General features: G+C 51.9%; 12 protein-coding genes across 13 annotated transcripts in view; 5 read left to right on the plus strand and 7 right to left on the minus strand.

Moving 5' to 3' along the window:
* PPTG_21178 (hypothetical protein) overlaps positions 1-153 on the minus strand; it is a gene marked incomplete at both ends in the record, with an annotated part of 1,350 nt that extends 1,197 nt beyond the window's left edge. Inside the window, one exon of the mRNA XM_008896431.1 lies at positions 13-153. Coding sequence (XP_008894679.1) covers positions 13-153 — 141 coding nt within the window. The remainder of the gene's footprint in view (positions 1-12) is intronic.
* A 52-nt stretch (positions 154-205) lies between these two features.
* On the minus strand, positions 206-914 carry PPTG_21179 (hypothetical protein; the record flags this gene model as incomplete). The annotated part of the gene is made up of 2 exons (XM_008896432.1): positions 206-508; positions 786-914. The coding sequence occupies 2 exons, from the start codon at positions 912-914 to the stop codon at positions 206-208; spliced, it is 432 nt and encodes a 143-aa protein (XP_008894680.1).
* A 299-nt stretch (positions 915-1,213) lies between these two features.
* PPTG_02966 (hypothetical protein) lies at positions 1,214-2,925 on the plus strand. Its single transcript, XM_008895630.1, has 3 exons — positions 1,214-1,236; positions 1,371-2,264; positions 2,347-2,925. The coding sequence occupies exons 2-3, from the start codon at positions 1,395-1,397 to the stop codon at positions 2,800-2,802; spliced, it is 1,326 nt and encodes a 441-aa protein (XP_008893878.1). The 5' UTR covers positions 1,214-1,236; positions 1,371-1,394; the 3' UTR covers positions 2,803-2,925.
* PPTG_02967 (hypothetical protein) lies at positions 2,892-4,767 on the minus strand. Its single transcript, XM_008895631.1, has one exon. It carries the CDS (start codon positions 4,516-4,518, stop codon positions 2,971-2,973), a length of 1,548 nt encoding a protein of 515 aa, XP_008893879.1. The 5' UTR covers positions 4,519-4,767; the 3' UTR covers positions 2,892-2,970.
* On the plus strand, positions 4,671-8,753 carry PPTG_02968 (hypothetical protein). Its single transcript, XM_008895632.1, has 3 exons — positions 4,671-5,674; positions 5,761-6,105; positions 6,185-8,753. The coding sequence occupies exons 1-3, from the start codon at positions 4,862-4,864 to the stop codon at positions 6,671-6,673; spliced, it is 1,647 nt and encodes a 548-aa protein (XP_008893880.1). The 5' UTR covers positions 4,671-4,861; the 3' UTR covers positions 6,674-8,753.
* Positions 5,585-10,038, minus strand: PPTG_02969. 2 transcript variants are annotated; one of them, XM_008895634.1, is made up of 2 exons: positions 7,771-10,038; positions 5,585-7,684 (listed from the first exon to the last, which is right to left on the minus strand). In XM_008895634.1, the coding sequence occupies exons 1-2, from the start codon at positions 8,584-8,586 to the stop codon at positions 6,914-6,916; spliced, it is 1,587 nt and encodes a 528-aa protein (XP_008893882.1). In that variant the 5' UTR covers positions 8,587-10,038; the 3' UTR covers positions 5,585-6,913. The 2 variants fall into 2 exon arrangements, with proteins under 2 accessions (XP_008893882.1, XP_008893881.1); XM_008895633.1 differs by having other exon boundaries at positions 5,585-7,696.
* On the plus strand, positions 9,054-10,646 carry PPTG_02970 (hypothetical protein; the record flags this gene model as incomplete). Its single annotated transcript, XM_008895635.1, has 2 exons — positions 9,054-10,124; positions 10,206-10,646. The coding sequence occupies 2 exons, from the start codon at positions 9,054-9,056 to the stop codon at positions 10,644-10,646; spliced, it is 1,512 nt and encodes a 503-aa protein (XP_008893883.1).
* Positions 10,647-10,852: 206 nt separating this feature from the next.
* PPTG_02971 (hypothetical protein) lies at positions 10,853-12,503 on the plus strand (the record flags this gene model as incomplete). The annotated part of the gene is made up of 2 exons (XM_008895636.1): positions 10,853-11,959; positions 12,048-12,503. The coding sequence occupies 2 exons, from the start codon at positions 10,853-10,855 to the stop codon at positions 12,501-12,503; spliced, it is 1,563 nt and encodes a 520-aa protein (XP_008893884.1).
* A 252-nt stretch (positions 12,504-12,755) lies between these two features.
* On the plus strand, positions 12,756-14,535 carry PPTG_02972 (hypothetical protein). The gene has a single exon (XM_008895637.1). It carries the CDS (start codon positions 12,865-12,867, stop codon positions 14,383-14,385), a length of 1,521 nt encoding a protein of 506 aa, XP_008893885.1. The 5' UTR covers positions 12,756-12,864; the 3' UTR covers positions 14,386-14,535.
* Positions 14,536-14,608: 73 nt separating this feature from the next.
* PPTG_02973 (hypothetical protein) lies at positions 14,609-16,120 on the minus strand. Its single transcript, XM_008895638.1, has 3 exons — positions 15,573-16,120; positions 15,173-15,490; positions 14,609-15,095 (listed from the first exon to the last, which is right to left on the minus strand). The coding sequence occupies exons 1-3, from the start codon at positions 16,041-16,043 to the stop codon at positions 14,673-14,675; spliced, it is 1,212 nt and encodes a 403-aa protein (XP_008893886.1). The 5' UTR covers positions 16,044-16,120; the 3' UTR covers positions 14,609-14,672.
* A 70-nt stretch (positions 16,121-16,190) lies between these two features.
* PPTG_02974 (hypothetical protein) lies at positions 16,191-17,927 on the minus strand. Its single transcript, XM_008895639.1, has one exon. The coding sequence runs from the start codon at positions 17,706-17,708 to the stop codon at positions 16,347-16,349; it is 1,362 nt and encodes a 453-aa protein (XP_008893887.1). The 5' UTR covers positions 17,709-17,927; the 3' UTR covers positions 16,191-16,346.
* Positions 17,928-18,070: 143 nt separating this feature from the next.
* Positions 18,071-19,836, minus strand: PPTG_02975 (hypothetical protein). Its single transcript, XM_008895640.1, has 2 exons — positions 18,971-19,836; positions 18,071-18,901 (listed from the first exon to the last, which is right to left on the minus strand). The coding sequence occupies exons 1-2, from the start codon at positions 19,805-19,807 to the stop codon at positions 18,512-18,514; spliced, it is 1,227 nt and encodes a 408-aa protein (XP_008893888.1). The 5' UTR covers positions 19,808-19,836; the 3' UTR covers positions 18,071-18,511.
* Positions 19,837-20,416: the final 580 nt, after the last annotated feature.

Genomic DNA, 20,416 nt, shown 5'->3' on the forward strand with positions numbered 1-20,416 from the left:
CCCCCCGAATACCTCGTCCACAGCGTTGCGTTGAGCTTTGTCGGCATCCGACATTTCATAACAAACTGTTAGCGGCTTTTGCATGACAGCCAGGTAGACCTTGCGAAGAGCAGACAGAGCTCTAGCATGATGCAGCTGCATCAGCTGCGACATAATGAGAATAGCAACTGGTTAAAACTTCTCATTTTGTCGGAAATCCCGACAACTAGTACGGGACAGGCCACTTGAGACAGAGCTTGTAAGTTGCGTCAATATGAAAAATGAAAGAGCCAGGGTCACGGTCAACACGTGTGAGCAATACTTTGGTAGTCATATCAATAATGAACGGCTTGTGGTCACTTCCATTGCCGATAATTGGGCGTCCGTCCGCATCGTTTTCCCAGGCGAATGTAAAGGCCTCACCGCCTTCCTCGTTATTGGTAAATGCCACTTCGTGGATCGTGGCCGTCACAGCCGCTAGAATGTCGTTGTTCCGTAGGTGCGAGGATGCGTAGTTGTGGACAAAACTCTGCACCACCGAAAGCGGGGGTAGCGAGTCTTCGTCAAGGTTGAAGCGCCGCAAAACCCCCGAGCGAATTCTCGAAGGTTTTAGCCCTTGAGCCGCTCACTCCGGAGCCGCCGCCTTCATTGGCGCGGTGTGGCGGTTCCGTGTGGGGGACAGAGCAGGCGAGATGTGCTCACCTTCCTCCACCCGCAAGAGGTTGAGGTTCTGGCATGTTAGCGTCTTGTCCCGCCAAAAGCAATGGGCCTGGGGCTCGACGCTAGCGCAAGTAGGACAGTTACACCCCAAGCAAGCGGACACGCATTGTGTGAGGGGCAGAATGGTTGCACAGACCACGGGAGACCAGATGGCTCTTGGTCACCTTAAAAGTCTTCAGCGATTTGAGCAGCAGCTCGACATCGCAGGTAGGCATGGTGGGGGTAATTGTAGTCCAGGCAACTCTAGCGGGCATGGTGAGGTGGCGTAAGCTTGATAAGCTTGGTGTTTGCTGGTGGGGTCGAGTTATCGAGTGGATCCAGCTCGAAGAGTTATTAAAATATCGTACTGTAATTGGATGAAATTGAAGAAATACATGCCTTTGATTGGATTTAGAGTTACAAGTGCTATACGGGGAAACTTGGGTGGTTCATGCATGCATTGCAGTGATTTATGATATTTTAGGGTGGTGGAAGAATAGTTTGAGTGTTGGTATTTTGATTTGAGTGTCATCGGATGCGTGGGAAGTTATACTGTAGGTATGTCTACCTTTTCGTCGGATGCGTGGGAAGTTATACTGTAGGTGTCTACCTTTTGGCCAGGGCTGTAGTACCATACAAACTCCCATACACGTCTGTTTTTTGTCATCTACGGTACTGTGAATATTTTTCAGAATTCCGAAGTTCAACTTCCGATAATGCCCCGAGACCTGGCAACGATGGAGACGACGGAGCTGCAGCCTCCAGAGTTACCACAGCTGCTGCTCGACAACGACGATGCCGATGAACGTGAGTGGGGCAGTCAGGACGATGACGAGCTGCAGGAGATGATGGCGTCGCTTTCGTGGACCCTGGAGGCTGCACGATCGCCTCACGGAAAAAGTCGACGCAGGGCACGCAATGACCGCTACGATGAGCTGGAGTTCATGCGCAACAAAGTGCACCAGATGGAAGAGGAACTACGAACACTGCGCTTGCAGCACCTGGATTATTTAGTGCCCCTACCGGTCTCGTCACCTCCCGCCGCAACTCTGGCGTTCTCCAGCCAAATGTTTGGCTTCCCTGTACCATCGCCCACAGCACCGCCAACCTGGGACATTGCTGCTCGCCAGCAGCGCTGGCGCGAGAGAGCCGCGTGCGAGAACAACCGATTGCGCATGGTTCTGGACACACAGGCTAGTCTTGCTCGGAGGCTGGAGTCTCAGATGGGCAAGCGTATTCGTGATCAATTGACGAGCCAGGCGCTCCCCTTTAGTAATTTCAGCGGCAAAACAGCCCTGGATCGTGGCCCGAGCTTTGAATTGGAAACAGAGACGGTTGAGTCACTGCGGATTGGACTGAACACGGCGCTCGAGGAATTGGACTCAGTGTTTGACACAAATGGTTTGGATCGAGTGGAACCCCCTAGCACCGACGCGAGAATACGAGAAGACGTGAGCGGCATGTACTTAGATATATTTGCCACTAAACTGCTCCCCTTCGACTTCGAGACAACTGCCACAGCGACATGGAATCACTATCGAGGCGTAGAACGCCGTCGTGGAAACCTCAATCAGAATTTGACGCTGGTACGGTGAGGCTGGGTGCAGTTTTGTGCGAAAAAAAATCTATTCTAACCACCACGTTTATTATCACGCCTTGCATTACTAGGCCGACGAATCCGATACCGTTATGGAAGAGGTTGCGATGAAGTTTACAGGGAAGTCCACAAATGCCGACTTTCGCGTGAAGCAGGCACTTCAGCGGCATGTGGAGCCAGACCGGCAGGTCGTGGTCTGGGTTTCCAAGGCGGAGGCGGTGGAGCAGCAAATTTCAGCGTACTCCAACTTTGGATTCGTCGACAAGGGTTACGTCGTGGTCAAGAGACCAAAGTTCCCCGAGCAAGGCCAAACTGCCTCTACTTTGCTGCAAATATGCTGCCTTATATCGCCGCAGATGGTGCGAGGCTGCGTGCTGGATGTGAACACGTCGGGGGAGTTTACTGAATTTGTGTTGAGCGTCATGGTGGCCAGCATTACCGCAACACAGGAGCTCGTCGAGAGCATGCTGCTTAAGGAGGCTCACCAACTGCTTCAACAACGAGACAAAGAGGCATCGTTGGCGTGAATAAATAAAATCGAAATCCTACCTTTTGAACTTGGTAAGCCACGATATAATAGCTAGATACCGTGCGACTGCAACTGTAACACTACACTGCAGTCCTTATCATCATAAACAATTCTATTATCATTCTATTGTACATGTAGCAAAGGTAGAAAACAAGTACCAACAACATCATGGCAAGGGTGATCCTTTCAGGGCCTGGTCCAGCAGCATGTTCTCAATTCTCTCCTGGCTGACCGTGGTGTTCGCAACAATGACATTCAGCACGAACTCGGTGAAGGCACCGACAGATGTCGCGTCCCGGATACAGCTCTCAGCTTTCTGAGGAACGACGAGGCTGCACATCTGCAGGATCGTAAAGCCAGCCTTTAGCAGCGCCTGCGATTTCGGCTGCTTAATGACCGCATATCCTTTCTCCGCAAAGCCCAGTCCCGCAAATGGCCGAGTCTTCCCCTCGTCTAGAGAGTGTACACTCGTGACCCACACCACGACCTGGCGCTCAGCCTCGATGTACCGCCGCAAAACCTGCTTCACGCGGAAGTCCGCTCGCGTCGTCTTCCCAATAAATTCCATCTTGAAGTCCTCCATCACCGTGCCGTCTGTGTTATCAAGCTTCTTAGCGGCTTTTTCGTATAGGTTACCGCGGTGTTTCTCGGTTCCCTTAAAATGGTTCCACACCGTAGCGCCCACTGTGTCCTTGCTAAACGGTAGCAGCTTAGTGCTGTTGATGTCGAGGTACATGCCGTTGGCACCTTCGCGCATACGCGCGTCGTGGTTTGGTGTTTCGCAGTCGATAAGCCCATTGGTAGCAAACACTTGATCCACTTCATGATAAGCGGCGTCAACGCTGGTCAGTAGTGCGTCAAAAGTTCTCTTGTCTGCCAAAAAGTCCAACGTGCGACCTTGTGCTCCGATCTTGCCGAGGTGGCCTGCGCACTCAGAAACCTGCTGCCGCGCACGCTTCTGAAGGAGCGCTTCCATACTTCGTGCTAGTTTGATCTGACCTTCCAGAACAAGCTTTAGGCGTGCATTCTCGCGTTCTGCCTTCTCCCTCCGCAACTTTTGCCGCGTAGCCATGTCCCTCCAGAATGGTGGGACGTCGGTACTGTTGGCTCCGGTGAGAGCTAGTACGGATTGATTCGACTGCCCTGCCTCAGTCTGCTCCGTTAGCGCACAGTTGTTGTCGATGCGGTGATGACGGTGCAGCTCGCCCAGCTCCGTCTCCATTTGCTTGACCTTGTTGCGCAAGTAGGCTAGCTCATTCTTGCGCTCATTGCGAGCCCGATTCGGGTTTACCTTGATCCGTTTCTTGGGTTTATCCTCGCTTGTGTCGGGCACCGCTTGGCAATGTGACTTCCGGCAGCCGCCCGGCACTCGAAGACGGCCATTCTCCTTGACCTTTACAACGTCGGGAGCCTTGAGATTGGTCGTCATTGGCGCCAGCGGCGACGGCAGCACGAGCTGCTCTCGCTGCGTCTCAGCCGAAGTAAACTCGCCGCCCGACGTGGAGCTTGTTGACGGCGACGGCGAGAGCGTCGCTCGTAGCAACTCGTCCAATTCGTCTCCCAGCATCGCGTCGTCCGAGGACGACCCATCCTGCTGCTGCACAGACTCCGCCTCGCCATTCGCCGCTGGAGACGAAATGTAGGCATCGACGAAGCTCAGGGCGGCGTCCAGCGCCTCAAAGTTCGCGTCGTCGTCGGGCAGCAGCAGAGTCATGTTGACGGACTTGATAAACCTCTCACACTCCCACAAGGAGCATACGTTGCAGTATCACAGTGGATCGGGTTCAGGCTTCAGCAGGAACAGTCATCCGATATACAGTGCCTACAAAAGCCAAGACAAGCGTCTGTCATCGCAGGGAAGCAGATCCCCCCCACCACTCAACTTGCCTTTGGAACCAGCTGGTGCATTGTGCGCATAAACCGGTGTTACTTTGCTGCTTTTCAGCCAACCGGCGTTGAACGCATCCCCAGCCTCTCGAAGCTCAATTCTTCTTCCGATACACATCGTGCAGTGCGAGCCTGCTTGCCTCGCGGCTAGCTCCGACTCCGCTGTGGCCATGGAGCAGCGGCAGATTGAGGAGGAGGAGGAGCTTATGCAAGAGGCGCTTGCCTTGCTGGCCGATTGCCAGGACGACGATTATGACGCTGCGATCTCGCGCCTGTTGCTTCCGTCTGACGATGAGCTCCACAGCCCCGTGTCTGCCAACCGCAACGACCTCAGCCTGTCGACCAACGAAGCGGCACACGCTCCGATGTCGATTCCACTTGATCTAGGCCCAGCAAGTAGTAACACCACTTTCAGTGCAGAGGTCTCCCCCGCCGTGACACCTGCGCTGACGACCGCTACCAGTAGCCCCGTTAAGAAGACTCCCATGTCTACTGCCAAGCAGCAGCCGCAGCGCAAGAAGAAGGCGCCTTCGAGCACGGGTAAGAAGCGTAAAACCGCCTCGCACAACTCGAATCGCGCGCGTGACGAACGCAAAGAAGAACTCATCTATCTCCGAAAGACGGTGCAGACGATGGAGGCAAGATTGCGTACACTTCAGCTCTCGCAACGTCGGGCATTGGCTGCGCCTGCGCCTGCACCCGCGAGAGCCGCGCCTCTAGGAGAGGCGCAAACGTTCACCGAGGGCGCCTTCGCGCTCGCTGCTCTGCAGGGCCATGCCATCACGAGTGAGCCGCCATTATCTCCTGAAGATATGAAGGAGGACGCGGCGATGGGGCCCGTTTGGACTGAGATTGCAGCACGCCAGTACCAGGAGCGTCGCCGTGTCGAACTGGAGAATATTCGACTGAAACTCATCCTCGAGGGCCAAATCAAGATGGCCAAAAGTCTCGAGAAGATGCTGACGAAGCGCACCAGCTTACGGGTGAGTTGAACTCCGACGTTGTGAGGGCACGTGAAGATTTTCCTGCTAACAATGCTGTGGCCGGGTTGGTATGTACGAACGTGTAGGTAATGGAGTCCATTCAGGGCAAATATCTAACTAGTTTGCAGCACCGTAAGCCTACATCGACAGAGGAAGAGGACGAGGCGGCCATTTTTGCTCGTCTAGAGAAGGAATTGGAGACTGCGCTGGACGAAGTGGACGTTGTTTTCGAGGCAATCGGGCTCGCTCGCATGGAGAAAACGTACGCGGATGCCCAAGTGCGGCGCGAGAACGGGACAACTGTGATGGAGATATTCGCCAACAAGGTCGTTCCGTTTAGCGTCGAAGCTACGAGCCACGCAGTCTGGGAGCATTTCGTTCACTCCATGGACCACATCCCATCGCGTTTTGTCTATCAGAAGCAACTAAAGGTAGCCTCAATTCTTGTGGTGCTGAGCTTAGTCGTAATGAGTTCTGATTCTTGATTTTTTTTCTGTTGCCACGTAGAAGACGGAAACAACGGACGATACGTTGATGGAGAGCTTCGGTCTAGAGCTCGTTGGTAGCCGCAATGCCACTGCCGCCTTCAGAGTGCGTCAGATCCGCCGGAAGTTTGTTCAGCCTCACCGGGTTGTCATCGCGTGGCCCATGTATTCCGAGGCGCTCGAGCTTTCTGCCGAGCCCACGAAAGGTGTACGCCTTCATGAGAAGTGTTTTACTGTGGTCAAGGCTCTTCCGAATGCTAGTGGCCGCCGAGGCGCCCTAATACAAACGTGCTACGTTCTCCGCCCGGAGATTTACGGTCATGTTGCTGACCGAGAGCGCATTCTCACCACTCTAACGGATTTTTTGTTGGACTCTGTTTCACACACCATTAGCTCCAGTCACCAAATGATTGAGAACTATCTGTTGGATGGAGCGCTCCGATTCCGACCTGAACCAAATGCGTTGACGCAGGTGACAAACCAGGAGAGCGCCGTTGAAGAAAAACTCCTGTAGCAACTGCAAGACAGGAAATCACTCAACTCTTTTAGACTGTGGAGTCATTAGGACACGGAGCTTCATACCAGCCAGGCTTACTACGGTTGACGATTGGTACGAAACTTTGTACAACACATTTTGTAATTAACGTTACCAGAACGGCAACGTTTATCGTGACTTGGTGAGCTTTATGTTACTTTCAGGATTATTTTCCCATTTCGAGACGAGTGAGATGACAGCAATGGAACAAGCGATCCGTTAGATGTGCTTTTTGAGAGCCCCGCTGAGAAGTACATTCTCGATCATCTGGTGGCTCGCACTGATACTACCAGTCACGGAACTCAGTACGAAGTCCGTGAGTGCGCCAACCTTGCGCGACTGATCAGGTCCATTACGATCGCGAAATTCGGGGCGAATAATGTAGCATGTCTGCATCAACGTACAGTCCTCCTGACCTGTAGCGGGAGGCTTGATCACGATGTAGCCCTTTTCCAAAAAGCGGATACCTGGTGTTGGCTCGGCCGAGAATTCCACCGTATCCGTTATCGTACGCCACACAACAATGATACGATCCTGTTCCACATACCGCCGGATAATGTGCTTCACGTGGAAATCTCCATTCGTATGACCGTCGGTCATCTCCAGTCCGTAGCGTTCCACTACGGTGTCGTCACTTGTTTCGATATGCAGCGGTTGCTTCTCGTAGTACGTGCGATGAGGCATGTGGTCCATCGAGTGTGCAAAATGACGCCACACTGCCTTCCCCGTCGTGGGCATGCCAAACGGCATGACCTTGTTCGCGTAGATCTCCATCACCATACCCCGAGTTGCATCATGCTCGATCTTTGCTGTGCGATGAGCCGTTTCCATGCGTCCCAATCCATTGGCTTCGAAAACCACATCGAGCTCCTGACGAGATTTCTCGATCCCAGAGAGCAGCATATCAAAATCTGCGCGGTCGTCACGAGCCGCATCCGGTCCCGGTACGGGCGATACTCGGCGAATCCGTTTGCTCGGTCCACCCAAGACCTGAAGAATGTCCTTAAATCAAGGAATATGTCAGTAAAGCTCGGATAGACTACAACCTCTCATCACGAGGCATGCGGATACTTTACTCGTTCATTTTGGCGCTTTCTGAGAATGCGCTCGAGACTTTTTGCCACCTTGATCTGCTTCTCCAGCACCAACTTTAGTCGCACATTTTCGCGTTCAGCCTTTTGTCTCTCCAGTGCCTGGCGTTGTGCCATGTCCCCCCACACTGCGGCCAGGTGCGCTGGTGATGCGGTGCTCCCCATAGGAGCCGCAACCGACGAAAAGGTGGCAGAAGGTGTTCCAGTAGATAGTTTGGTGACGCGCATGGCTGCCAGCTTGTTCTTTACCCTCGGGCCATCCGTCGGCTCCACCGCTGATGGCGGGGCCGCAACGGACGAAAACTGCGCTGAAGCGGTCTGAGGCTTGTGTGTGCTGCGGAGTTGGTCCAACTGGAGCTGTAAATCCTTCACTTTCTGGCGTAAATATACCAACTCCTCTCGTCGGGCATCTCGAGCGCGGTTCGAGTATTTGCGGGGCTGCTTGGTTTTCTTACCCTTGGGATTCTGTGGCTGCAGCGTCGGACTGCTTGTGAATGAGGTTGGACTGTCTGTGGAGAAAACGGGGCTGCCACCACGGCACGAGAGAGCAAGCGTGGAATCCAAAGTCGGTGGTTCGCGGGGTGTCATCTGCTGATGCGGAGTTGTTTCCAACTCGGGAATCGGATGTTCCGTGAGCGTTGGTAGTTCCAGGTCCGTGTCCAGATTATCACTATTATCATCGAGACCCAGGTCCGCTAGGTCCAGCGCAGCGTCGGCTCCGAGTAGCCATTCCGTTGACGTCTCGCAGTCGGCGAGGAAAGAGAGCGCTTCCTCTAGCGTCTTGGAGTCATCCTCCTCCATCGCTGTGCGCTAGCCTCGATGTGAAATGAATACTGACCTGGAAAAACAATTTTGGGTATCAGAATCATACCGTACGTTACCGGTATGGTTTGACTGGATTATACTTGAAATTTGTAAGCGAAATATACGGAGATATTAAAAAAAAAATAATGGGGATGCTTCAGTAATGACTAGTTTGAATACTGTAAGCGATCAAGAATTCTATTATTCTAGGTAACAAGTATTATAACATTTCGTTGCCACCCCAAAGAGTTCCTCCTTCTTGCTGAGTTGCATCGAATCTCATTGCGGGCGTTCATTTTGGTGCAGTAGCCTGATCAGCTTGAGCTTCAACCAGTTAGTGCAGCCATTCGTTGCCATCTTCGTGTGATTGTGTAAAATGCAGGTGATTTGATGACCAGACGGTTTTCATCAAAGGAGTTCATAGAAATCCCAAAATCCCTTCTTCATCGAGAGGCGCCGCAAGCATGCTGCTGCACGACGACGAGATGGAGGCTCTGGAGGCGGCGCTGTCCTTCGTGGACGACTTCTCACACGACGGGTCGGTGATACCGCATGTCCATGGTGCTTTCCGAGTCTCATCCCTGCAGTCATCTTCCTCGATGCCCACCAGCGCAGAGGGCGGAGTGATCGCGGACGAAGAGCTGGAGAGTTTGCTGTTGGAAGTGGGGCTGTCGGGCTCCCCAAACATGAGCACAGGTGTGAAGACTGAGCCCGCTGCCCTCGTGGCAACTTCGCAGGCAGGCAGCCCGACGGACAGCGCTGTTGTCGTGGCTAACAGCAGCACCCAGGTGAACAATAATGGCAGTGAAAATGCCCGTCGAGGCTCCCGCGGAGGTACGCAGCAAGTTGCTAGTGGGAAGACAAAGAAGCGGGTGCGACTGAATCCGAACCGGGCCCGCGACAACCGCAAGAATGAACTGGCCTACCTGCGCAACAAAGTCAAGCAAATGGAGGAGCAACTTCTGTCTCTTCGCCAGCAATACATTGAAAACAAGGACTCAACCAACAACACGACCACCACACGATCTATCGTCGACACTGCAGGGATGCCTCCCGTCTGGCGGGACATGGCATCGACTCAGCAGCTACGACGAGAGAAGGCGGAGCGCGAGAACGCGAGGCTAAAGTTGGTCCTTGAAAGCCAGATTAAGCTGGCTAAGAGTATGGAGGCGGTGATGCAGAGACGAACGCGGCAGCAGCTAGCCGGCTTTAATGGTGTCGTGAGTGATGCTGTCGGCGATGTGCAGGGATCCACGTGGGATCTACTTCTCGATAAAGATACATACGACACGTTACTTGCTCGCGCAGAGTCAGCATACCACGAGGTGGACGAAGTGCTCGCTGCTAATGGCCTCAAATACCTGGAAACAGCATGCACCAACGCTCAAATGCGCGAAGGTCCAGAGGGTATGTACGTGGATATTTTCACCAACAAAATGTTACCGTTCGACTTCAAAACGGCAGCTGAGGCGGTGTGGGTCCACTTCCGAGGCAGCGAGAAGCACCGCGGGAACCTGTATGAAAATTTTTCCAAGGTACGAACGCGAATGATTTGTCTGAATTGTGATCTTGAGCTTTTCTGTTGACATAGGGCTTATGTATTTGCAAACTTCTAGGACGTCGAATCATCTTCAGACACTGTTGCAGAGATGTTTGCTATTGAGTTCATGGCAAATGACTTGGCTGCTGACTTCCGCGTAAAGCAAGTAGTGCGGCGCTACATTGAGGAGGATCGCCAGGTGGTAGTCTGGGTTTCCACTGCGTCGGCGCTTGAGAATTCCAAGTCGCCGTTTGCCAGCTTTGGTTTCCGTGAGAAGGGCTACGTCATTAGCAAGCGCGTGCGGGGCCGTGACGACTTCTCGATGTTCCAGACGTGCTGCCTGGTCTCACCCCAAATGTCTGAGGCCGGCTCGTTCGACCTCTCTACGGTAGGAACTTTCACCGAGTTCGTGCTTGGTTTCATGTTCGCCACTATCACGTCCAGCCAACAGCTCATTGAGAATATGCTGATGGACCAGTCTTTGCAGCCCAACCGACAGAAGTCACCTTGTACATGACGGGATTAATAACAATGAACGTCAGTAGAAGGAAACATTGTTGTGGCACATGTAACTGACTGCCTATGGCAGTCGTCCCAAGGTTCTTGTAGTGTCATTTAGTCGATCCTCTAGAGACGGCAATAATTGTCCTCGCAGAATCGTTATTACAATTATTGTCCTTTTTTGTTTGAGCATACACTTCAAAAAAATATTCGAGAACTGCTATGCCGCTGCTCCTTGGGGACGACGAAGTGGAGGCCTTAGAGGCGGCGCTCTCCTATGTGGACGCCCTCTCGCCGACTCAATCAGCGCTTGAAATCCCAGCGCCCTCGTCGACGACTGTGTCTCCGGAAGGCTTCGCTGCTGGGGACGAGGGAGAGGTCCGACTAGACGCAGAGCTGGACCGACTGCTGCTGGGAACGCTGTCATCTTCGTCGGAGCATGACAGCGATTCGACTCCAATGCCAGCAATGCCGACTGCACTGGCCACTACTGCAACGGCGTCGTCAGTATCATCGCCTGTTCCGCCGATGGTGGCGAACGTTGGGACTTCCGACGTATCTGGTCAGACTCGGCGCAGTTCTCGAGCAGCTAAAGGCCCGACAACGACTTTGGCCAAAACAAAGCGCCGTGTGAAGGTAAACCCAAACCGAGCGCGAGACGAACGCAAGCATGAGCTGGCGTATTTAAGAAATAAAGTGGAGCAAATGGAGAGAGACCTGGACACGATGCGCCATCGACGACGCGCCCGAGGAATCCGCAGCGCGGAACCACCGCCAGACGCTCGATCGCAAGCGTTGACGACTACCTATTCGAAACCTTCTGCTTCGTCGTCCAAAATGCCTTTCATCTGGAGGGACATTGCCACTCGTCAGCAACACCGACGCGAGAAATCCGAGCGCGAAAACGCGAGGCTTAAGCTCGTACTCGAGAGCCAGGTGAAATTGGCAAAAAGCATGGAAATATTGCTGCAGAAGCGGGCTCGGCAGCAAGTGTCTGGCTGTGCTGAGGTGGTTGGGGCATCCGGTGACCTGTCGTCGCAAGGGTGCACCCTAGACTTTTTAGTGGACAAGGACACTTACGAGGCGCTTCTCACGAGTGTGGAGACTGCTTACGCCGAGTTGGAGGCTGTCCTTGCTACTAACGGGTTGTTGAACCTGGACACTCCTATTAGAGATGCACGGATGCGCGAGGGTGCTAGCGGAATGTATCTCGACGTGTTTGCCAACAAGGTGCTACCCTTCACCTACGAGGCGGTGACCGCAGCCGTGTGGAATCATTTTAAAGGCAGCGAGAAACACCGCGGTGTGGTGTACGAGAACGCGACGAAGGTACGAGCCGAGTGGCATCGTGTTGAAGTGGCGAGTATTTAGCTAACGCTATTTGCTGTTGATGGGCTTGTTCTGTTTTTGCTTTTAGCAAATTGAGACTTCCTCGGATACTATTATGGAGGCCTTCACTATGGAGTTCCTGGGCAAGACGACCACTGCGGACTTCCGCGTGAAGCAGGTGATCAGACGCTTTGTGGAGACTGACAGGCAGGTTGTGGTATGGGTGTCCATAGGACACGCTCTGGACCCGAACAACTCGCCGTTCTCCAGCTTTGGCTTCGTGGACAAAGGTTACGTGGTCACGAGACGCCCCACGTCGATGGTCCCAGGTCATGGTGACTTTACCATTCTACAAATGTGCAGTCTAGTGTCGCCGCAGATGGCTGCAGGCTGTCGAATCGACATGACTGCAGCAGGCGACTTCACCGAGTTCGTGCTGAATGTCGTGGCTGCCAACACCACGACCAGTCAAGAGCTCATAGAGAATGTGCTGCTAGACCAGGCGCTCAACAAGCGCCAGTTTGAAACGAGTCTAGCTGCTTGATGCTCCTTTCCTAGAGGAAGAGTAGCATAATATTGCTGCATAACTAACTACATGTAAATACACATTCTATGTTTTCGTAACTTGGTTTTTGCCTAGTAACCTGCTTAGTGGTTTTAATGCGTCAACGACAAACAGTGCCGAAATAAATAATAGCGTGAGTAGTTCTGGTACATGTAGTTTGTGTGTCACTGATGTGGTGGTCGACCAGAGAGAGACCTTCATTCTGAGTGCCCATCCCCACAAGAGTTTTCGCTCATCAAAGCACAACGATTGGAAGTCTCATTCACAGCGACGGGTCTTGTCTTCTACATGGCATAATTCAATTCAACCAGCACCGCCACAAACAAGTCGAACCAGCGAGATGGCGTTCCTGCTAGAAGGCGAGACGGATGAGACACTGGCCGCGGCGCTGGCATTTCTGGACGAGCAACAGAAATCTTCAGTATCTTCATTGGAGGAGTCGCTCGAGCTCAGTGATGACATCCCCACTCTCCCGTCCCTTGACGACCCTGAGGCCGCCAATGTGCTGGACGATCTGAGCGCAGAGCTGCCTGCGCCAGCGGACAAGGCGACCAAAAACACGAGCTGGTCAGCCGCCATCCCCACACCGAAGATGCTCTCTCAACGTCTTTTCAAGCACCACCAGGTGGCCCCTTGCCCTCCTCCCCAACCTGCTTTCACCAATCCAGCCAAGACCTCAAGTCCTACGCAAAAGAAGAAGTCATACGTACGCAAGAAACCTCTGAGCTATAACCCGAACAAGGCGCGAGATGAGCGCAAATTGGAGCTGATATATCTCCGCCAGAAAGTGGTTGATATGGAGTTGGAGCTACAGAAGCTACAGGAGATTAAGGGAGCAAGTCGAGCCAACGCAGAAGTTTGTGAGTCAGTCAACGTTTTGGCAGCGAGCCACCACTGCGATGCCACTAACGATGGAGTCCCCCGCGTCTGGGAGAAAATGTGCGCACGCCAACTACAGCGCCGCGTGAAGGCGGAGCGCGAAAATGCTCGCCTGAAGATGGTGCTCGAGGGTCAGATCAAGATCGCCAAGAGCATGGAACAGATCCTTAAGAAGCGCAAGGTTCTGCGTGCTATGGAGTCGTGTGGTAGCAACAAGCGCACGAAGCACACCAACCGCGTGCATCGACCCGATCCTCGTGCTGACGCGAAGATCTTTGAGATCCTGCTGGCTGGTGTCGAGGCCTCGTACCGCGAAGTTGATGCTGTGTTCGAGGCCAATGGTCTTGGCCGCACAGAAGCTCCTAAGAGCGACGCTCAGATGCACGACGGTGTGAACGGCATGTACTTGGAGACCTTTGCCAACAAGATGGTTCCATTTGCCATGCACGCTACGGGTGAGGCTGTGTGGCAGCACTTTAAGGGGACGGATATCCCGTACCGTTGGTATCACTCCAAGTCGGCCGGTTCGATCGAGTCGACAGAGGATACGATGGTTGAATGCTTCGGCATGGATATGTATGATGCCAAGAGCAATACAAAAGCCGAGTTCAACGTCAAACAGATCCTCCGTCGCTATATCGAGGAAGACCGCGTTGTCATTGTCTGGCGCTCGCACATTATACCTCTCGAGTTCTCCAACAAACGATTCGCGGGTATTCGTTTCCAGGAGAAAGGGTATGTGGTCATCAAGCCTCGTGCTCATAGCGACGATAGCACTACAGACGACGACTTCACGCTGGTGCAGACTTGCTACATCATTACCCCCGATCTGTCCGATCAGTCGCTGAACGACGATGCCAAGACGGGTGCTCTGACTGAATTTGTCCTGAACTCCACAGCTGCCAACATTTCTGCCAGTCACGAAATGATTGAAAACGTTTTACTGGACCAAGCACTGCAACAGCGAAAGCGACGGGATTAATGTGTCATCATCTCCTGCGTACGCATCAATTTCTGAATATATATCAAGTCCAGCGTGTTACATGTACTTAGTATGTCATCATCAATACTACAGAAATATCTGAAGGTTTGTTGAGATTTACTACTAATGCAGTATTATTACATTCACGTTAAGCGCAGCTCAATCGCTGGAAACAAGAGTGCTCCAGTAAGATACTTTGCTGTGTTTCAAGCAGTCGCCATAATTATTACCTAAAGAAGAGGTCTTGTATTAGTTCTCATTATTATGTACTTCACGTACAAATATTCCTAAACTTCCGCACTACTAATGATAGGGTCAGCTTTTTCCAGCAGCACATTTTGCTGCAATTGAAGCACGTTTCGTAGCTTCCCCCCAATTGACTTCATTACCACTTCCTCAACGTGCGCAAAGTCCACTGGTAGAACTGATGCTGAATCCAGCCGTTTTACTTGTAGCTGGTAACAACTGCGAACCACGGAAGAGTGCTGCGGGTTCCTTGGAGATGGCGAAATGATCGTCCAGTGGTGATCCTCAAATTCAAGACCCCCTGTCGGCAGGAACCAGGTCGTTGATCCGACGAGGACGATTTGATTCCCTTCTTCGTACATGCGAACAATATTCACGCCGTCGAGATTTACGAGCAAGTTGTTCCCATCAGGAAGTGAAGCCATGCAATTCCTCTCAACCGAATTGGGATTTCTTGTTCGGACCTAAATTCACGCAGAATACAACGGATTTAAATTGCTTTAGTAGACAGCAAACGTTTTCGCACGATGCAGTGACTTACGAAGCGGAACGACTTCTGGGTGTCCTTGTTCTTCTTCGTCGTGATATGATGCCACAGAATTGTAGCCGCTTCCTGAATCGGACATGTCAGTGGAGTGATCGACGTCGTCTCGACGCAGTTGCCACCAGTTTGGAGCTGCTTGACCTGACTACTGCAGATGATTGAGGGCTTCATCTCCAGGGCTGGCAGTACATTGTTCGCTTGTAAGCGCAATCCCCCCAAGCTGTTTGACAGTTCAGCCAGAATGGCATCGCTGAAATCGAGCTGTTGCAGAGGTCGGTCAGACGTTGGCTGGGCCTCGAATACAAGATCCATTCCCTGTAAGTGACACAGCAATGCAAACAACGCGTAGTGTTAGTACTGTAGATCAATAAGGTAAAGGAGACCACGTGCTATATACCTGCAGCAAATCATTTCGTCCGAGTATTTTGCGAATCGAAGCATACACCTTGACCTGGTTTGCCATGATTGCCTTCAGCTCTCGGTTGGTGCGTTCAGCTCGCTCACGCCCCTCACTCTCGATCATAGCAAGACTGCGCCATGTATTGGGATTTGGGTTTTGTGTTGATACCATTCCGATGCGGCTAATACGAGATCGCACCAGTCTGTCCAACTGAGCGTTAAGCTGCTGTGCTTCTTCTCTCAGAGCGTTCAGCTCTGCCTTCTTGCGACGCTGGAGACTTGTTGTGTACCTCACAGGTCCTTCCTTCCGCCTGCGGTCCTTTTTTGCCTTCAATTGCGGTTGCCGAGGTAAAGAATTTGGAACACCATCGCTGCCATGCTCGCTCTCAACGAACGATGTAGCAGAGCTGGAGTCGCTTTCGTTGCTGTCAATGGCGTCAAGAAGCGTTAGCACTTCAGTCACGTCCATCTTTGAGGAGTTCTGGGTGTCTCGGAGTTATGCGATGTGGGCACTGGCAGGGTATAAGACACCAAATCACCCTTTTGATATTCTGCTGCTATTGGTAGGCTATTGGTAAATGATTATGCAGTTGAAACGATGACGTGCTGAGCAATAGTTTCATAGTAATTTGGAATTTGGAACATGTAAACCTAACTCTTGTAGGTATCGGTGTTGAATTCAACCGTATTACAAATCTATGCAGCCTGGTACTGTAGCAAATGCAAGGTACTACATTGTAATTGACTCGTCAAATACACAAGTTCATTTGTTTTACTCGATCTCGTCGTAGGACTGACCGCTGGACAGGATAGCCTTGGCGTGGTGGTGAGGCGAAAACATCTCGGACTCCTCTTTCTCGATTTCTTCGCCCGAGAGAACTTCCTCGTAGTCATTCTTGAGGTAGGCAAACGCAGACAGGAATATAAGAGCCAGAGGCACACCCAGATCCGTGGCGGTCCACATAACCCGAGCACCGTAGTGCTGGTAGAAGAACCCACCAACCATCGTGCCTACCGCACGAGCCAAACCGTTCTGCGTTGCGTTTAAAAGCCCCATGACAGTTCCTTCGCAGCCCTTGGGGGCAGCAGCGTAGATGTACTGTGTACAGGCAGCCCACGCCAGACTAAACGTGCATCCGTGCAAAAACTCAAACGGAATGGCACTCCAAGCGTTCGTCATGACGGCGTAGTACGTGATGCGAAGAGCATAAGCCCCAATGGAGACCAGCAACACCTTCACCGTACCTAGTTTCTGGATAATCGTGTGTGAGAAGAAGAAAGCTGGTAGCTCCGATAGGGTTTCGCACATGATAGCAATGCCCACAATTTGCGCGTTTCCGCCCGACAAATTGAACAAATTGAGCGCCAGAAAGCTTGACAGCACACCGTACATGAGACCCATGAAAAACACCACAAGAAGTAGCATGATGACATCCTTCTTCTCGCAAATACGGCGCATGTTGTCAGCAAACGACGGCTGGCGCGCAGTCTTGCCACCCTTCTCCATTGTAGAGTGCGTTTCGTCATGGTGTCCGTGCTTGACCGGCGGGATCGTACGGAGCACCAGAAGCGAGGCAAACATGAAGATGAGACTAATGTTGAACGCCCACGAAATACCCGCAGCAGCGACGACTAGACCGGTGATGTACGCGCCCGATCCCCATCCGACAGCACCAAATAGTCTCTGCTTGCCGTACTCACCGCCAACTTTGTGAATCATGTCCAGCACAGCATGGTCCATGAGGGAACCGGCGGGCATCGACTGGAAGTTGGCCAGCACCAGCACTGCGAGCGTCCAGTAGTACGACCAGTAGAAGTACTGGATGCAGAACATTAGCAGACCGCCCGTGATGATACAGAAGTTGTGCACCGCGCGCTGGTTACGAATGTAATCGGCCACCGCGCCCCAAATCGGTGGCGACACCATTGCGCAGATGCACGGCAGCGTCTGCAGCACACCGATCTGCACCTTGGAGAAACCAGCAGTTTGTTGATAGTACACGGCCAAAAAGATGGCGACCGACGACTGCTGCACGTTGGCGATGGCGTACATGAGCTTAGGCTGCCATAGACAATTCTCGTACCACTTGGCTGGCACTGAGGGAGGCACCTCCTTCTTCTCGTTCGAACACATTACTTCGTGCGTCACCAGAGACTTGGGCCGTGTCTTGAGTGAGGCAAATTGGCGAATGACTAAAGTAACAGCGCCGAAACGCTCACGAATCAATTCCGGCGGGATGGGAATAGCTCGGACTTCATCCACTTGCCCTTGGACACCTCAAGCGAAATTCAGTTGTTCGACAAAATGCATCCACGCAGCATTGGCCGCGCTGTAATTCACCCCTTCCTTCAGTAAAACAAAAGATTTGTTCAAACTAAGAAACAGGGATCGGAGTCATGAGATGTCGATACTCCTGCCTCGTCTATGTGGAGGGTGGACTTGAAACTGTGCACGAGCTCTGTGTAGCACGACCGACAAGCTTGAGGAAAGTGACACGGCATTATTGTGGCCCTCTTTGACAAGTCTGGCATGTACAGCCAGCATGGTATTATAGCGTCGCTAAGTTATGTAACGACACGAAAACTAGAAGTAGGACAGGACTTGAAGACTGCAGAAGGTGGATTCAGCTTACAAGAAGCCGGGAAAAGCTCGCTCCAGCATGGCTTCTTATAAGCTCCTGCCTTCGCGAGCTTTTGTAGTGTTGTCAGCACTTAAATCGACCTGGTTGGTAGCGAAAGAGGCCCCTACAGGCAAGCTGATAAAATAGGCAAGTATCGTCGTGTGAAATTGCGCAAGGTGCAATCGTTCGGGTCAGCGTCTTGCCACGATGCTCTAAACAGGCATCTCCGTGTCCTCGGCTGGGCCGAAGACAAAGGAGAGCGCACTTCTGCGGCGGTCTCCCCGCCAAATGCTTGGCATCACGTTGAAAAAGGCCTTCAACTTGTAACGTTGCTGATGAGCACGTCTTCAGTTTTGTGATTAAATCGCATCAACGAGTCGCTGAAGCCTTTGAGACCTTCTGGAGGGAGACAGTTGAGTGTCTTATATGACGGAAACGTTGCCAGCACATGCGTTTCAATGATCGCAGTTGGAATTCCAGATCGATCTCTTCCCTGGACCACAGTGCGCCATACAACTTCGTCGTACGATACGCCGGCACCAAAACGAGTACTAACGATAGATGTTTCATGCACCACGAAGTGCATCCGATCGCCCTTTTGATACTTGCGGCATCCCTTGCGTACGAGAAAGCATAGCTCATATGGACCCGCCACGATAAATGTACGTACACTCTGTAAGGTGGTGCTACTGTCAAACTCAAACAACTGTACCACCAGCATGCAAGTTCATGTTAGGGCTACGCGAAGCACTATATTCTCAGCAAGCCAGCGTACCTCGTTGTAAGCCACTCGGCTGTTCTTGTCGTTGCTCTCCTTGTCCGTTAAAACGTGCCAAATCGCTCGTTCTGTGGCTTCCACACTAAACGGCAGGGTATACCTATTCACAAGCTGCACCTGCAGCCCACGAACGCAATGGATCGATACGTGACCTTCTTTCTTACTGAGCTTTTGGTCAGTTGTATCTGACGTGAAAATGCTGCTGACGTTTCCACGATGTTCGTCCATTTCAGCGAGCAGCTTCTGGAACACCACATCATTATCTGTTGGGGGACGACCTTCCTTTCCACAAAATGCAGGGCGGCATCCAAGCGCTTGAGCCACAACGGTTGTAGTCATTTGTTGCGTTATCATCCGATGTAGTTTCCGAGCATGTTTCACCTGTGTGTGCAAGACCTTGTGTAATCGTTCGTTGTCGACGCTCGCTATTTGACGAGCCAGTGACTCACGAGAAGCGGCATCTTGCCACGATTCTCCTAGTAGCTTTTTCACTGCCGGTCGCTTTCTTTGAGCGGCTGCAATGATGGTGACTCCTTCTATTAGCGGTACAGTGGAGCGCACCCCTGCTGCCAGCTTTATCTTCTTTAGCTCCGTATCGAGGTGTTTCACTTCGTCCCGCAGTCTCAGCACTTCCATTCTCTGACGTTGCCTCCATGTATTCGACTTGGTCCTAGTCTTCGGTTTAATATCTTCCATCACCTGCACCCTTGAGACCATCGGTAGCGCGTCGGCCTTCGCGTCCATACCTTCAAGCGCGTCTATGAAATCCAATATCGTGGGCGCTGTATCGTCGAGCAACTGCTCGAAGGTGCCGGACGCATTGAGCTCGTCCATCACGTCGCGTTATCACAATTCAGAAAACTTGCTCTTCAATTTTATGTTGCAGCAACGACATGCGCAACATAACGTGGTAAATGTCGCTTCAGTGCTTACAGTAATTAGTCTATCTTCAAAATTAGTCTGATATCAGCGTCAGACTAATTTATGTCGTTGGAAAATTTCTTGATTCAGAATTGGTCTGTCATGAAATGTTCATAACTATTATTGAAACCCCGCGTTTAGTTGCTGGCACCAGTTCTTGCCAGTCTTATAGATACAATAATAAATGCATTGAGTGGCAAAAAAAAAAAATGATTGTATTACTCCATACTTGCAGTTTAGAGCTGTATTTTCAGCTTCAACCTCGCCATCCGTAATGTCGGCAATGCATTTCTTCCTGTAGTTCCGCCATCAACAAGGTGCAAAATGAAGTGCAACTGAGCACAGACTACTGCGACTTATTGCAAATTGTAGCTCGCATGTCAACGTCAATGAGACTGCATCATTTTTCGCATTTACCTAAGTTCGACTACGGCGCATAACATAATAATCTCAATGCTAACGACGATGCGTGGAATGATATCACGCAAGATCTAGTGCATGTGGTCATGATGATCCTGGGGG

The sequence above is a fragment of the Phytophthora parasitica genome (assembly GCF_000247585.1).
Source record: "Phytophthora parasitica INRA-310 unplaced genomic scaffold supercont2.4, whole genome shotgun sequence".
NCBI lineage: Eukaryota > Oomycota > Peronosporomycetes > Peronosporales > Peronosporaceae > Phytophthora > Phytophthora nicotianae.